At 50.9% G+C, this 16028-nt stretch overlaps 1 protein-coding gene across 3 annotated transcripts in view; it reads right to left on the reverse strand.

Annotated features, from left to right (window-relative positions):
• The window catches only part of FCHSD2 (FCH and double SH3 domains 2), a 131052-nt gene extending 120497 nt beyond the window's left edge, over nucleotides 1-10555 (reverse strand). For 2 of the 3 annotated variants that reach the window (XR_008210301.1, XM_052699283.1), the window contains exons 1-2: nucleotides 10298-10555; nucleotides 6932-7029 (exon numbers count right to left, since the gene is read on the reverse strand). Coding sequence is in view for 2 of the 3 variants with exons in the window: in XM_052699283.1 (XP_052555243.1) it covers nucleotides 6932-7029; nucleotides 10298-10318 (119 nt within the window). In the remaining variant the exon portion in view is untranslated. The remainder of the gene's footprint in view (nucleotides 1-6931; nucleotides 7030-10297) is intronic. The other variant, XM_052699284.1, reaches the window with a different exon arrangement.
• Nucleotides 10556-16028: the final 5473 nt, after the last annotated feature.

Here is a 16028-nt window from a genome sequence, read left to right on the forward strand (position 1 = left end):
AAGAGACATGCTTAGCTTGACTGACTGCTGCTTACACGCTGCACCACAGAGATGAGGCAGTTGTGCAAAGTTACTCTGCATCCCTAGGGGTCTGTCTTGGGACCAATGCTCTTTAACAACTTGATCAATGACATCGATGACGGAATTGAGTGCACCCTTTGCTGATGACACCAAGCTGAGTCTGCAGTTGGCACAGTGGAAGGAAGAGATGCCATTCAGAGGGACCTCGACAGGCTGGAAAGGTGGGCCTGGGTGAACCTGATGAGGTTCAACACAGCAAAGTGCAGAGTTTTGCACTTGGGCCGGAGGAATCCCAGGCATTTATACAGACTGGAAGGAGTGGTGCTTGAGAGCAGCCCTGCAGAGAAGGACCTGGGGGTCCCAGAGGATGGAAAACGGAACATGAGCCAGCAGTGCTCCTGCAGCTGGAAAAGCAAACGGGATCCTGGGCTCCATCAGCAGAGGGGTGGCCAGCAGGGACAGGGAGGTGATTGTCCCCCTCTGCTCTGCTCTTGTGAGGCCCCATCTGCAGCACTGCGTCCAGGCCTGGAGCCCCCAGCACAAGAAAGACAGGGAGCTGTTGGAGAGGGTCCAGAGGAGCCACAAAGATGAGCAGAGGGCTGCAGCACCTCCCTACAAAGACAGGCTGAGGGAGCTGGGCTTGTTCAGCATGGAGAAGAGAAGCTGCGGGGTGACCTCAGTGCAGCCTGCAGTGCCTGAAGGGAGCCTGCAGATAGGAGGGGAGTCAGCTCTGTGCAAGGGGAGATGGCAGCAGGACAAGGGGAAATGGTTTGGAGTTGAGGGAGGGCAGCTGGAGGTTGGATGTCAGGGGGAAGTTGTTTAGAGAGAGAGTGGTGAGGGGCTGGAACAGCTGCCCAGAGAGGCTGTGATGCCCCGTCCATCCCTGGAGGTGTTCAAGGCCAGGTTGGATGGGGCCCTGGGCAGCCTGGGCTGCTGTGAAATGGGGAGGTTGGTGGCCCTGCATTGGTGGGGGGTTGGAGCTTCGTGATCCTTGAGCTCCCTTCCAACCCAACCATTCAGTGATTCTGTTACAACTGCTGCTCTGCTAGAGCTGTGCTGAGTAACGCCGTGGAGAAAGCCTCTTCTTATGATCCTCCAGGTCACATGCACCTCAAGGCACAGAGCTCACCACTAAGGCAAGCTAGAGCTCTCCTGAAAGCCAAACCCAGAAGCCAGAAAGGGGAACAAATGTATTCGTTCTCTTTCTGACGGACGTAAGAAATGAACTGCTGCTTTTTGAGAGTGCTGCTTTTGTTCCAAAAAAACAATCACCAAAAATAAACCTCCATCAGCTGCAAAGCCACTCAGAAATACCGAGACAGGAGATCTACTATATTTTATATGCCTGGGATTAAAAGAAATAAAAATAGGAGCGTGGTCCATTTCTCAATTTCACTGTGCCAAGACAGCCACAGTGCAATGATTCAAGCCTATGTTTATACTGAAACCTATTTTTTTTTTTTTAACTGAAAACTTGGACTTCCACACCCAGTAGGCAACATTTTTTAAGCGCATTCCAAGCTTCCCTCAAACAGTTCCAGTCAAAACATCACCAGATTTTAATTCCGTCAAGAATGCGAGCATCTCATTAAAGGACTGCCTAATTATAGGTAACGTGCCCAGACCACAGATTCTGTGGCATCGTTACACAGAACGGCATTCAGAAGTAACACTACCAACTTTTGAGAGAAGTTCTGAGATCTCTGCAGCGTGTTACAGCACAGCAGCACAGAATTATGCTGCCTGTCTTCAAGTAATTAAGAGCTTGGAATTAAAGCTCGCCGTGCTCCAGCAGTCGCTGGCGGTGAGAAAGAGCAGCTCAAGAGGAAAGAAATGCCATCAACTCTCCAGAAAACGGCAAGATTTAAAGGGGAAAAAAAAAGCCTGTAGGTCAAGCAGTTCAAGGAAAGCCTTTTCAAGAGAGACAAACCCAGTGCAATGTAACACTGCACATACAGCTTCCCTGAGCTTTCCCCCTTTGTAAGGCTGCAGAATTGAGAACCTGCAGAGGGAAACAGTGCTCCTGGTCGAATAGAGCCAGGAACACCAGGAACATCACGGCTGCTGAGTGGAGCAAAGGACTTTGGAAAAGGAAAGGTGATGATGAAGGACAAGATTCTGAGTGGGTGAAAAGGAAAAAAAAAGATATTTTCTTATGGAAAGCCCTCCCAGCTGCTTCAGAGCTGATCAGGAATTAGAAAAACCATGATGAGATTCCCCCTAACCAGAAGCAAACCACTCGGGAGCCCAAGACAAGCTCCAGCAACATCCAAGTGAGCAGCACTCCCTGCAGCTGGGACCTGGAAGGATGAGAAGAGAAGGAAATCCTCACCCTGCCTCAGGACAGGAAAAGCAAAGCACTCTCCTAACTTTCCAGAATCTCTTACAGGATCCTAACATACACGAACATCCATGCACATACATACATACATACATATTCCTCATCTCCAGTCACTTAACATTTAGCAGCACCACCCCTGCTCTGACGAGGCTGCTCCCCAGCACAGGGCACTGGGCTGTAGGTGCCACGTTAGATTTGCTGTATTTAAAACCAGAACCACTGTTAGCTTCTACTTCAGTAAACTGACTCCCAGCCAGCACTGCCATAAACCTTATCACAAACCTGCTGACGGCACCAGTGCAATCACAGACCTGCAGCCACGTTCCACTGGAGAGTGCAAAGTATATCCACAGCAAAAGGTTACATGAAGCTGAGATACTCCAGTACATACAATGGCATGCCAGGAGCACAAGGAGCTAACTAGAAATATTCTTTCATACCTCTTTTTCTTTTTTCAATGTGCTCTGCTCACTTGGGCTCGTTGCGACAGGCACGAGGCAGGAGATGTTGAAGCACATGGAATGGTTTTAAATTAAAGGATTTAGTTTAAGGGTTTTAGTTTTAGGGTTTGAAACTGAGGAATGAAGGGGAATGGTTTAAATAGTTTTAAACTAAGACAAGGGAAATTAAGATTGGATATGGAGCAGCTCTGCTGTGAGGAAAGGATGAGGGAACTGGGCTTGTTTGGCTTGGAGAAGAGAAGGCTGCAGGGAGACCTGATGGTGGCCTTCAGTGCTTGAAGGGAGCGGATGAACAGGAGGGGGAACGGCTGTGTGTGAGGGTGGGTGGTGACAGGACAAGGGGAATGGCTTGAAAGTGAGACAGGGGAGGTTTGGGTTGGATGTGAGGAGGAAGTTTTGGAGGCAGAGGGTGGTGAGGCACTGGCACAGGTTGCCCAAGGAGGCTGTGGATGCCCCAGCCCTGCAGGCATTCAAGGCCAGGCTGGATGTGGCTCTGGGCAGCCTGGGCTGCTGCTTGGCGACCTGCACACAGCAGGGTGTTGGAACTTTGAGGTCCTTTTCAACCCAGGCCATTCTGTCCTTCTATGACTGACCACACCGCTGCTCCATCTCAGCCAGAAGGCACGCAGTCTTTCCATCTGCTTTCAACACAACACAACGTGTGCAGTCAACTGACTCCAAGTGGTGAAGCAACATAGGATCAGCACATCCAGACTGCAGAAAGTTGGATAAGACTCAAAGCAGGTGGCCCTTCCAGCTCTGTGATTCCTAAGGCTGCAGCCCTGCCTTCTGCTGAAGCCTCAGGGTGCAGATTTACCTCCAACCATCACTGGGCAGAAGAGCAGGGGAGGGAGCTGAGTGCCTTCACCCACCTGGCTGCCCCAGCATGGGAACCCACAGAGCGACAGCACGAGGAGCAGGCAAACAGGGCTGGCCCTGCAGAGGCAACGGAGGCTTCAGCATGGATTGAAACTGCAATATAACCACTGGCAAAGCATGAAAGCAAAGCAATGATTTAAAAGGAAAAAAACATTTTATGACTACAATTGCAAAACCTGTAAAGGCACACGAAGTTGCCTGGAAAATGAGGCACTGAGATAACATGCAAGGTAAAAGCTGCTATCAGCAAAACAGCTATTGGGATCATGGACAGCACAGATTACAGAAATATCAACTGGAATCCCAGCATGGATCAGGTAGAGCTCTTTACAGCTGTGCAGACACACAAAAGCTATGCCTACATCTTGGCACACTAAGGGCAGTTTCACACCACTGCACACGACTTCTTGACTACCACCCATCAAACAACACCATGTTTCAAACCAGAATAAGGCACTGGAGAACCACCAGCACCTCTGATACAAACCCAGCCACTCCTAACCCAGCTGGCCATTGGGAACGGGATGAACTTGCTGCCAAGACACAGCCAGGCATTGCACAGAGCAAAGCACCTGCAGCCAGGGAGAAGCTCTGAGCTTTCTTCCTCTGGAAGGCAAACTGAAACAGAAGAGACAGACAGCCTCCTTCTAGCAACACCAGCACAGATCCACTACATGAAAGGACACGATGGCTTCAATGAGCTACAGAAGATGCCTTGCCTAGAGCTGTGCCAACTGAATCACTTGCTCCACCAATCCCCCAGTCACCGAGCATGAAGCAATGTTAACACAAAGAGCCAAACGGAGACGATAAACACAAAGATATTTTTAAACCTACTTGCTAATAGACTTCAAACACACATTTTTCATTATAGCCTTGTCAGGTCATACAAAGATATTCCAGCTTTGCTGCTACTAAGCTGTCACAGAGAAGGGAAAACGCAGAGCAGTTTGTAAGGCTGCAAAGATCTTACAATTGTTATGCATCTTACAATCTTACGTTGTGTCAGAAGTTGTCCGACCCCAAGCAAAGCTCTCAGCTCAACTACCTGCACGTAGCTCTGTCGAGTTCTAAGCATGCTCTCTGTAAGCAAAACACACTGCCTTTCTTCTCAGCCTCTCTGACCTGAAGCTACATTCTTGGCATGCTAAACTCTGTACTATCAGTGAAAAAAAGACATATTTTAGATGTAATTAAGCACGGTGGTTTGGTGTATGTACAGCCCTAAGGAGATGTGCTATCTGCAGAGGGGTGGAGAGAAGCCAGTTACACCTGTTTGCCTCAGCCTTGACTGAGAAGAATCCTATTGGGATTCTTCATCCTCTCCAAACGACACAGTTTCAACCTTCCCACTGTAAACACTGAAAGCTGTGCTGAGTTTTGGAAAAAATATCAAAGCTACTGGAATGAAAAGTATGTTTATGATCTGGTTTGCTGCCAAAAGTCATCTGCCTCTACTACAGCAGACAATGGGCGCGTTTCAGCACAACTCACGAGAGAACTCTGTCATCTCTTCCTCACATCCCTTCTGCATTACAGACATTTGAAGTTTTAGACAAAACCAGACTGAAATGATATTAAGAATGTAATTAAGAGCATTAAAGCCCAGATAAGTGCTTTGGTTTATAAACACTGCTGGCACATATATACCAACATATACAAACCAGCATTTCTCAGCAAGCATTCCTAAGCCAGACCTCTGCTGTCCCCTCCATTCCCATTCTCTGCTGGTTGAACAACTCCTGGAGGTTTCACATCCACATCCCATCCCGTGGCTCCACGTTTAACATGCAAATCCACACAGTGATTCTGCAAACACAGACTGACAGTAACAAGGATGCTGAACAGACCGTGCCTGTTTACTGATCATCTTAATGAATTAAATAATCCCGTCTCTTAATCCATAACATCAACATTTACAAATTAAATTAACATTAAAAATTAAGTTATAATAAAAATAAAATATTCTCAGCCAATGTTTCCACGTGTTTTGCTGTTACGGAACCCACAATGCTCAGGATGCCTCTCAGCAGGAAAGCAGCCTGAAGGAATTACAAACACCTGAGAAACAGGGGGAAAAAAAGAGGAGAAAAGCAGCAGCTCCACTGCTGAATGCCAGAAGGAAGAACCACTCAAACAGAGCAACTGATCCCCTACAGAACACCAGGCACCCACTGCCACGTCTTCTGTGAATAGGAACATTTTATGTTAAAGGATGAAAGAATGACAGCATGGCCTGGGCTGCAAAGGAGCACAGCGCTCATCCAGCTCCAAGCCCTGCTGTGTGCAGGTCGCCAAGCAGCAGCCCAGGCTGCCCAGAGCCACATCCAGCCTGGCCTTGAATGCCTGCAGGGATGGGGCATCCACAGCCTCCTTGGGCAACCTGTGCCACTGCCTCACCACCCTCTGCCTCCAAAACTTCCTCCTCACATCCAACCCAAACCTCCCCTGTCTCACTTTCAAGCCATTCCCCTTGTCCTGTCACCACCCACCCTCACACACAGCCGTTCCCCCTCCTGTTCATCCGCTCCCTTCAAGCACTGAAGGCCACCATCAGGTCTCCCTGCAGCCTTCTCTTCTCCAAGCCAAACAAGCCCAGTTCCCTCAGCCTTTCCCCACAGCAGAGCTGCTCCAGCCCTCTGCTCATCTCAGTGCCCTCCTCTGGACCCATTCCAGGAGCTCCACGCCATTCCTGTGCAAAAGCAACACAGAATTGATAGCATGTAGGTTTTCCCTACTGATCTTTAAATTATAAATGCAAATATTTTCTTATTTCTGGTAAAAAAAAAACAAAACAAAACAACCAACAACAACAACAACAAACCCCCCACACCAAACTATTTAAAAGTGCTGCTCAAAGCTCTTCCCAGCAAGATGTAAATCATCAGTGGTTTTAAAAGATCTGTAATAATTTTAACAGCCTCTTACAAGCAGTAAATCAAACTCTCCATCTGTTATACAGAGAAATACTGCTGAAAAGCCCTAAGTTTTCTGTGTCTTGTTTGGGAGTTGTTTTTTTTTAAACACTTCCCCCATTGAAGAGAAGAAAAAAGCGTTTGCATTGTGTTAGCTGCAGTTATAATTTCCAGCTGTGTCAGAATTTTAACAGCCTGAAAGCAGGAAATCCAAAGAGGAAATTCCATCGTCAGTTCCTGAAGTTTTGTAACTCAAACGTTCTTCCAAAAACTGGATCCTAAAGGAATTCTGGAAATGCTCTCTGTAACCTTACCTGATATCCTCAAGTAGCTCACATTCTGCCTGATGCTTGGCCTGCAGCTTTGTCATCTGCTCCACCTGGATGTTTTTCAGCTCCTGTGTAACTTTCACCTACGAACAAACACAGACCACGTATATTTTTGGTAAAGTTTAAGCCAAATCTCGACAAAAACAAACATAATTCCTTTCCCTCGTTTGTTTTGAAAGGGCACATTGCAGTGGAAAGTTGGGATGCAGCACTAAGAACTCAGTATTCCCCTCAGCAGCGTCAATAAAAGCTGAATTCAGTGCCTGTGCAGGCTGACACCACACAAAGTGAGGCTCCCAAACTTATGCCCAAACATCAAGGAAAGTGCCATTTTATTTCAAAAGGCAGAAGGATGGTTTGTGTGTGACAAAGGACTTCCACCTGGGAGAAAAGCTTGGAAAGAAGTGGGTCAAGAAGGTAAAAATTGGCAGCTTGGAGGCATTCAGAGCACTTAAGTTGTCCCACAATTGCTGTCACCTTAAGACAGCTCCAACACAGGATGACAGAACGGCCTGGGTTGCAAAGGAGCTCAATGCTCATCCAGCTCCAAGCCCTGCTGTGTGCAGGTCGCCAACAATCAGACCTGGCTGCCCAGAGCCACATCCAGCCTGGCCTTGAACATCAGGCTGTTCCTCAGCTGAGCAGCAGAAGGGCTCCCTCTGAAAGGCTTCAGGAGGTTGGGCTTAGGTGCGATTTTCCTCTGATCCCTGTGATCATTCAGCTCCATTTCAATCCTTTGGGAGCCTCCCCAACAACCAGCACTGTGGCACAGGGAGCAGGGATGGCCCTGGAGGGGGGTGTTTGCTCTGTTTTTATAGGGCTCTCTGACCTGCTTGTGACCACAGGGAATCTGTCAGGCTGAAAAGTGATCAGCAGATCAATGAAGACATCGTGCACTCATAGGACAGAATGCCCAACCCAATGGGCACGGAGAGACAACTCCATTCCCTTCACCAGCCAGGAGGAGGAAAAAACATCTCCATCTCATCAGTTAGCAAAAGCCCCCTCAATCCTAACACTGAAACAATCCCCAGCAGCAAGGACCCTTTAATCACGTTATGCTGACAAGTTTTGCACAAGAGCGCCCACAAGACACGACAAAAAATGAAGGACAGCCCATGCACATCCCGGCTTTAAGCAGAAAAAGGGTCTATTTTTAATGTGAACTTCAACATTTCTCATCTGTATGTGAAAGAAATCAGCTCAAAATACATCAACCTACACGAGATGACCCACGTAATGGAAATAGACTCAAGTGCCATCATGTCAGCAAAGAACGACACGCACGTTGTTATCGATCGGAAGCCAAACACGAACTAAAATAGCAGTAAGATCTGCTCTGCTTTGGTGAAATGGGAGTGAAGAGGCAGGAAGGAACAGGGCTGCAACAGGAGGCTTCAGCCTGCATCCCCTCGCAGCCCGCATGCAGCACAGCCCTGCAATCCCACCTCCGCACCCATCCATCTCTGCATCACACAGGAGACCTTGGAGATCCACGGTGAGCAGCAGCAGCCTGACTGCATCTCAGCAGACAGAGATGCAAAGGGCACACATGGATCTCAGCCTGCCCTCCGCCACCCCCAGGAACCAGCATCTCCCTGCCCCACAGCCACCTTGGTGGGTCCGGCTCCCCTTTTATATAGCAAAGCCCCAGGGTGCAACCTTCCAAATATCAAAGAAACCCATCCTCACACGGCAGCACGGGGCTCAAGACTTTGTTACAGCTCACATCTGCCACGCAGCAACCTGCCTGCACCAGGAGCAGCCTTCTCCCAAACCCACAGCCTCAGTGCAGCCAGCCCAGCGGCATTGGTGCCCACCCCCTCCAGCACCCAGTGCAGAGCTCTGCTCCCAGCCCTTCCCTGTACCTTGATGCCTGCAGACCTCAGCTCTGAGACCCCCAGCCCCAATTTACCAATGCTCCCCCCCCCACCCCTGCAGGCATTCAAGGCCAGGCTGGACGTGGCTCTGGGCAGCCTGGTCTGCTGGTTGGTGACCCTGCACATAGCAGGGGGTTGGAACTGGATGAGCATTGTGCAACCCAGGCCGTTCTATCATTCTATGATTCGAAATCCCACTCAGCACAAATAACTCCCATTCTGTGACCACCCCGCACCCAAACACAACCCCAAATCTCACTCAGCCCCACTGCCCCCCCCCCCCCCCCCCCCAAACCTGCCCTAAATGCCCTTCAACACCAAGCAGACCTCCAACTCCCCATCACTACTCCCGACCCAAGCACTCAAATCCCAGCCAGGACCCTCCACCCCACCCCAAACCAGCCTTAAATCCCACTCACCTCCACCACCCTCACCCCAACACAACCTCACACTGCACCCCCCTCCAAACACCGCCTCAAATCCCAGCCAGGATCCCCCCATACACCCAAACCAGCCCCAAATCCCACTCAGCCCCGGTGCCCTCCCTCAACCTACCCTGAATGCCCTTCAGCTCCAAGCAGAGCCCCAAATTCCTATCACTCCCACCATTCCCCACCCAAACACTGCCTAAAATCCCAGGACCCCCCCACACCCCACCCCAAACCAGCCTTAAATCCCACTCACCTCCACCACCCTCACCCCAACACAACCTCACACTGCACCCCCCTCCAAACACCGCCTCAAATCCCAGCCAGGATCCCCCCATACACCCAAACCAGCCCCAAATCCCACTCAGCCCCGGTGCCCTCCCTCAACCTACCCTGAATGCCCTTCAGCTCCAAGCAGAGCCCCAAATTCCTATCACTCCCACCATTCCCCACCCAAACACTGCCTAAAATCCCAGGACCCCCCCACACCCCACCCCAAACCAGCCTTAAATCCCACTCACCTCCACCACCCTCACCCCAACACAGCCTCACACTGCACCCCCCTCCAAACAGCGCCTCAAATCCCAGCCAGGATCCCCCCATACACCCAAACCAGCCTCAAATCCCACTCAGCCCACCCTGAATGCCCTTCAACACCAAGCAGACCTCCAAATTCCCATCATTACCCACCCCGCTAAACACTGCCTCAAATCCCAGTCAGGACCCCCCCCCCCCGACCCCAACCCAGCCCCGAATCCCACTCTGCTCCACCACCCTCACCCCAACATAGCCTCAAACCCCTCTCAGCCCCACCGCCCCCCCCCCCCGATCCCCACCCAGCCCCACAGCCCCTCCACAACCCGAACAGAACCTCAAACGCCACTCACCCTCAGCCCCCCCCCCCCCCCGCCCAACCGCCGCCTCAATCCCACCCAAGACCCCCTCAACCCCCCCCCCCCCTCCCCAACCCCACTCGGCCCCACCGCCCCAACACGGCCCCACATCCCTCCACCCCACCCCCCCCCTTGAAGGCGGGCCCTCACCTTCCTCGGCGGGGGCTGCATGGTGCTGCGCGGGGTCTCCACATCAATTCCCCCCCCCCGGCAGCAGGACGCGACCCCCGCTGCAGGAGGAGGAGCGGGAGGAGGCGGCGAGGAGCGGGCGGCCGCCTTTTGCCTCCCGCTTCGGGCTGAGAGAACGAGGCGAAGGGAGGGGAACGCGGCCGTCTCTCTCTCTCTCTCCCTCACGGTTCCGAACGGGCGGAGAGCGGCGTCCCGAGCCGCGGCCCTGAGGAGCGGGGAGGGGAGGGAGGCGGGGCCCGGCGGGGCGGGAGGCGGCGGAGCGCGGCTCGGGAGCGCCGCGCTGAGGGGAGAGAGATGGCGGGAGCGCGGCCTGCCACAGAGGGAGCAGGCGAGAGGAGGCCGCCGGGTTGCCTAGAGCGGTCATCATAGAGATGGAGGAACAGAGAGACGGCGTGGGCGCGGTACTTGGTGAGTGCGCCGCCATGCGGCTGGGAGGGGTGTTCTGGGAGGGGGTGCGTGGGGGTGTATGGGGTGCAAAGGGGGGGTAGAGAAGGGGTGCATAAAGGTTATATAAGGGATGCATAGGGGTGCATAGGGGGTGCATAAGAGGTGCCTAGGGGATGCATAGCAGTATATAACGGGTGCATATGGGACGCATAGGGGGTGTATGAGGGGTATACAAGGGGTGCATATAAGGGGTGCACAGGGGGATGCATAGGGGGTGCATAAGGGGTGCACAGGGAATATAAAGGGTGCATAGGGGATGCCTTGGGGACGCATAGGGGGTATATGAGGGGTATATAAGGGGTGCATATAAGGGGTACATATAAGCGGTGCATATAAGGGCTGCATAGGGTGTGTATAAGGGATGCATAAGGGTGCGTAGGATGTGTATAAGGGGTGCATAGGGGATGCATAGGAGGTATATAAGGGGTACATAGACAGCATATAAGGGGTGCATAGGGGTGTATAAGGGGTGCACAGGGAATACATAAGGGGTGCATATAAGGAGTGTGTAGGGGATGCATAAGGAAGGCGTAAGGGGTGCATAAAGGATGCATAAGGGGTACATAGGAGGTATATAAGGGGTGCACAGGGGGTGCATAGGGGATATATAAGGTGTACATATAAGGGGTGCATAGGGAAGGCATAAGGGGTGCATGGGGGATGCACAGGGGATGCATAAGGAGTGCACAGGGGATGCATAGAGGTGTATAAGGGATACACAGGGAGTATATAGGAGGTGCATAGGGGATGCATAAAGGGTGCATAGGGGGTATATAAGGTGTACATATAAGGGGTGCATAGAGAAGGCATAAGGGATGCATGGGGGATGCACAGGGGTATATAAGGGGTGCATGGGTGTGCATAGAAGGTGTATACGGGTGCAAAAGGGGTGCATGGAGTGTATATAAGGGAGCACAGAGGGTGTATAGCAGTGCAGAGTGGGTATATGAGGGGATGTTTGGGGTGTGCACGGGGAGTGTGGGGTGTATGGGAGGTGTATAGGGGTAGATAGAGTTTGCACGGGGGATGAATGCATAGGATGTGCATGGCAGGGTGCATAGGGGATGCATAGGGGGTGCCTGGGACGTGTATGGGGGGATGTTTGGGGTGTGCATGGGGGGTGTGGGGTGTATGGGGGGGTGTATAGGGGTATGTAGAGGTTGCATGGGAGGTGAATGCATAGGGGGTGCATGGTGAAGAGGGGGTGCTTAAGGGGTTGCATGGAAAAAGCACAGAAGGTGCATTGGGGATGCAGAGGGTTTGTATGGGTGCAAAGAAGGTGCACAGAGGGGTGCATAGGAGGTGCATAGAGGGATGCAGGTGGGTGAGAGGGGGGACGCACATGGGGCTGTGCAGTGGGTGCAAAGGTATTGCAGAGGGCTGCACAAGAGGGTGCCAGTCGTGCACGTGAGGATGCATAGAAGAGGGACTGGGAGTGCACACAGGTGTGCACAAGGGTGTGCAAAGTGGTGCACAAAAAGGGTGCATGGGAGGGGGCACAGGATGGGCACACAAGGGGCTGCATGGGAGGAAAGTGAGAGCACTGGAAGGTGCACAAAAGAGGGGATGCATGAAGGGGTGCAGGCAGATGCAAAGGTTTGGGTAGAAGGCGTGCACAGAGGTATGCACAAGTGCTCAGGGAGTGTGCAAAGAGTGAACAGGAGGCGTGCAAGGGGTGCACACAGGTAATGCAGGGCTGTGCACAACAGCAGTGCTGCTCCTCACCACGCACTGCCATGTGATGGTGATCAGGCAGCCTTGGGTTCAGCCTGCATGGCCTGACTCTGCCTTAGCTTATTAGAGCTGCTGCAATGAAACCTTTAAATATTAAACTGCGTTTGAACGTTTCCTTGAAGAAAATCACCAGGGTGGATTGCAGAGGCAATTCTCCTAATTGCATTTCCCCAAATGCTTCATCACTGCCTCCTTCATCACTGATGCTCTGCTTCACTCCAGTTCCCAACCGGTGACCCTCACCCTCCTCTGGCTTTAAGAGCCTTTAACACTTCCGCAAGCTAAATGCAATTTGAATGTTCCATCCTCCTGCAGCTATTTGTTTATTTAGTGCTGCTAATTAGTCGGACTCACTTCCCCCAGGAAAGCTTCTTTAAGTGATGCAGCGCAGCAGTGTCCTCTGCTGACACACACCGCAGCTCTGTGCTCCAGCTGCAGAGTGCTGCAGGTGTCGGGGTATGTGCAGGCCAGGAGAGCAAGCCCTGCCCTATAGACCTCGTATGGGGATGGATAGACCTCATGGGGGTGGATAGATATCACATAGGGACATGGGAATCTCTTATGCAGATGGGTAGATTTCATAGGGATGGATGGATCTCATAGGGATGGGTAGATCTCATGTGGGGATATGTGGATCTCATATAGGGATGGATAGACCTCATGGGGGTGGATAGATCTCATGCAGGGATATGTGGATCTCATATACAGATACGTATATTTCATAGGGATGGATGGATCTCATATGGAGATGGATAGATCTCACGTGGGGATATGTGGATCTCATATAGGGATGGATAGATCTCATAGAGATGGGTAGATCTCATGTGGGGATATGTGAATGCCATATGGGGATGGATAGACCTCATACAGGGGTATGTAGATCTCATATAGGGATAGATAGACCTCATGGGGGAGGATAGATCTCACATAGGGATATGGGAATCTCATATGCAGATGCATAGATTTCATAGGGATGGATGGATCTCATATAGGGATGGATAGATCTCATGGGGATGGGTAGATCTCACATAGGGATACGTGGATCTCATATGCAGATGATGGATAGATCTCATAGAGATGGATAGATCTCATATGGGGATATGTGGATCTCATATAGGAATGGATAGACCTCATGGGGGTGGATAGATCTCACATAGGGACACGTGAATCTCATATGCAGATGGATAGATTTCATAGGGATGGATGGATCTCATATGGAGATGGATAGATCTCATAGAGATGGGTAGATCTCATATAGGAATATGTGGATCTCATATAGGGATGGATAAGACCATACAGACCTCATACAGGGATATGTGGATCTCATATACAGATAGATAGATCTCATATGGGGATATGTGGATCACACATAGGGATGGATAGACCTCATGGGGATGGGTTGATCTCATGTGGGGATATGTGAATGCCATATGGGGATGGATAGACCTCATACAGGAGTATGTGGATCTCATATAGGGATGGATAGACCTCATGGGGGTGGATAGATCTCACATAGGGACACGTGGATCTCATATGCAGATGGATTGATCTCATATGGAGATGGGTAGATCTCATATAGAGATGGATAGATCTCATGGGGGTGGATAGATCTCACATAGGGACACGTGGATCTCATATGCAGATGGATTGATCTCATGGAGATGGATAGATCTCATAGAGATGGGTAGATCTCATGTGGGGATATGCGGATCTCATATAGGGATGGATAAGACCATACAGACCTCATACAGGGTTATGTGGATCTCATATTCAGATGAATAGATCTCATAGAGATGGATAGATCTCATATGGGTATATGTGGATCTCATATAGGGATGGATAGACCTCATGGGGATGGATAGATCTCATATGGAGATGGATAGACCTCATATGGGGACATATAGAATCCTATACCATATATCACGGTCCATAACCTTCCCTGGCACCGAGGTCAGGCTAACAGGCCTGTAGTTCCCCCCGGATTCTCCTTTCAACCCTTCTTGCAGATAGGAGTCACATTGGCAAGCCTCCAGTCTTCTGGGACCTCACCAATCAACAAGGAGTGCTGATGAATGATGGCAGGTAGAGGCTATCACCTCCACCACTTCCCTCAGCACTCCTATGGATATCCTATGGAGATGGATAGATCTCTTACAGGGATGGATAGATCTCGTACACGGATATATAGACCTCATATAGGGATGGATTGATCTCATATGGGAATATAAAGGTCTCATATAGGGATAGATCTCATCTAGAGATACGTAGTTCTCATATGGGTGTGGGTAGATCTCATATAGGGGTATGTGTGTGAAAAGCATGGTGTGGGACACAGTGGAGACCGAATGTGATGAATGTTGGCCTGGCAGTGGCTTCTTGAACGTCAGGAAGGCTTTTGGAGCTGTCTTCCATCAGATCCTCATAGAAAATAGGTTGGATATTAGGGAAAATTTCTTTTTCAAAGCAATGGCAATGCAGTGGCACAGGCTGCCCACGGAGGCGGTGTGGTCACCATCCCTGGGGCTCTTCCAAACCACAGGGATGTGGCACTGAGGGATGTGGTCGGTGGGCATGGCGGGGTGGGCTGGGTTGGAGTTGGGGATCTTGGAGATCATCTCCAAGCTTAATGATTTGACGATTCTACCAACACCCAGTGATGAGCATGGGGAAGAGCTTTGGGGAGTGTTTGGACCACCTGTAATTCCCAGCTCAGGGTCACGTCCTCACTGCAAAACTCACTGCAGTCAACAGGAAAAGCTCCCATTGAGTTCAGTGCTTTTTGGCACTGGCCCGCAGCCCGCTGTTATCTTGGCTTGGTCAAATAAATATTTTGCTGATAACTTCAGAAACGAAAGCAGGCAATGCTCAGCCCCTGGGCTGAGAGCAGGCAAAGGGAAAATGGATTTCATAGAATCACAGAATGACAGAATGGCCTGGGTTGCACAGGAGCACAGCGCTCATCCAGCTCCAAGCCCTGCTGTGTGCAGGTCGCCAAGCAGCAGCCCAGGCTGCCCAGAGCCACATCCAGCCTGGCCTTGAATGCCTGCAGGGATGGGGCATCCACAGCCTCCTTGGGCAACCTGTTCCAAAGTGGTGAGGATGGGAATTTGGCCGTTGGTTTGATCTTGGCTGTGCCTCTACCAAGCACATTGGGTATGTTGGGATGCATGTGGAAAGCCTGAAGAGACTTGGATGCTCTCAGGATTGTCACCCCAAACTTGGGCTTGTTCTGCATCACCTTGCCAAGGAGAAAAGATGGAAAAAAACCCAGCACCACAGAGGCTGTCCTGTTCCCTTACAGAGAGGGAAAGAAACAAAAACCCAACGGCTGCGACGCGCCGAGTGGTTCAGCAAATAAATCTCCAGCCCATTGATTTTAATCTTCTGGAATGCTTTTGTGTAAATGCGGCGGTGTGCAAACAGCCATCCCATCTCACAGCCCTCAGAGATGCTGAATGGGGAGCTGTGTCCTCGGGGTGGCACTGGAGCGAGGAGAGGCTCTGGAGTTCTC

The sequence above is a fragment of the Tympanuchus pallidicinctus genome, unplaced genomic scaffold, assembly GCF_026119805.1.
Source record: "Tympanuchus pallidicinctus isolate F22 unplaced genomic scaffold, pur_lepc_1.0 scaffold36, whole genome shotgun sequence".
In the NCBI taxonomy this organism is placed as follows: Eukaryota; Metazoa; Chordata; class Aves; order Galliformes; family Phasianidae; genus Tympanuchus; species Tympanuchus pallidicinctus.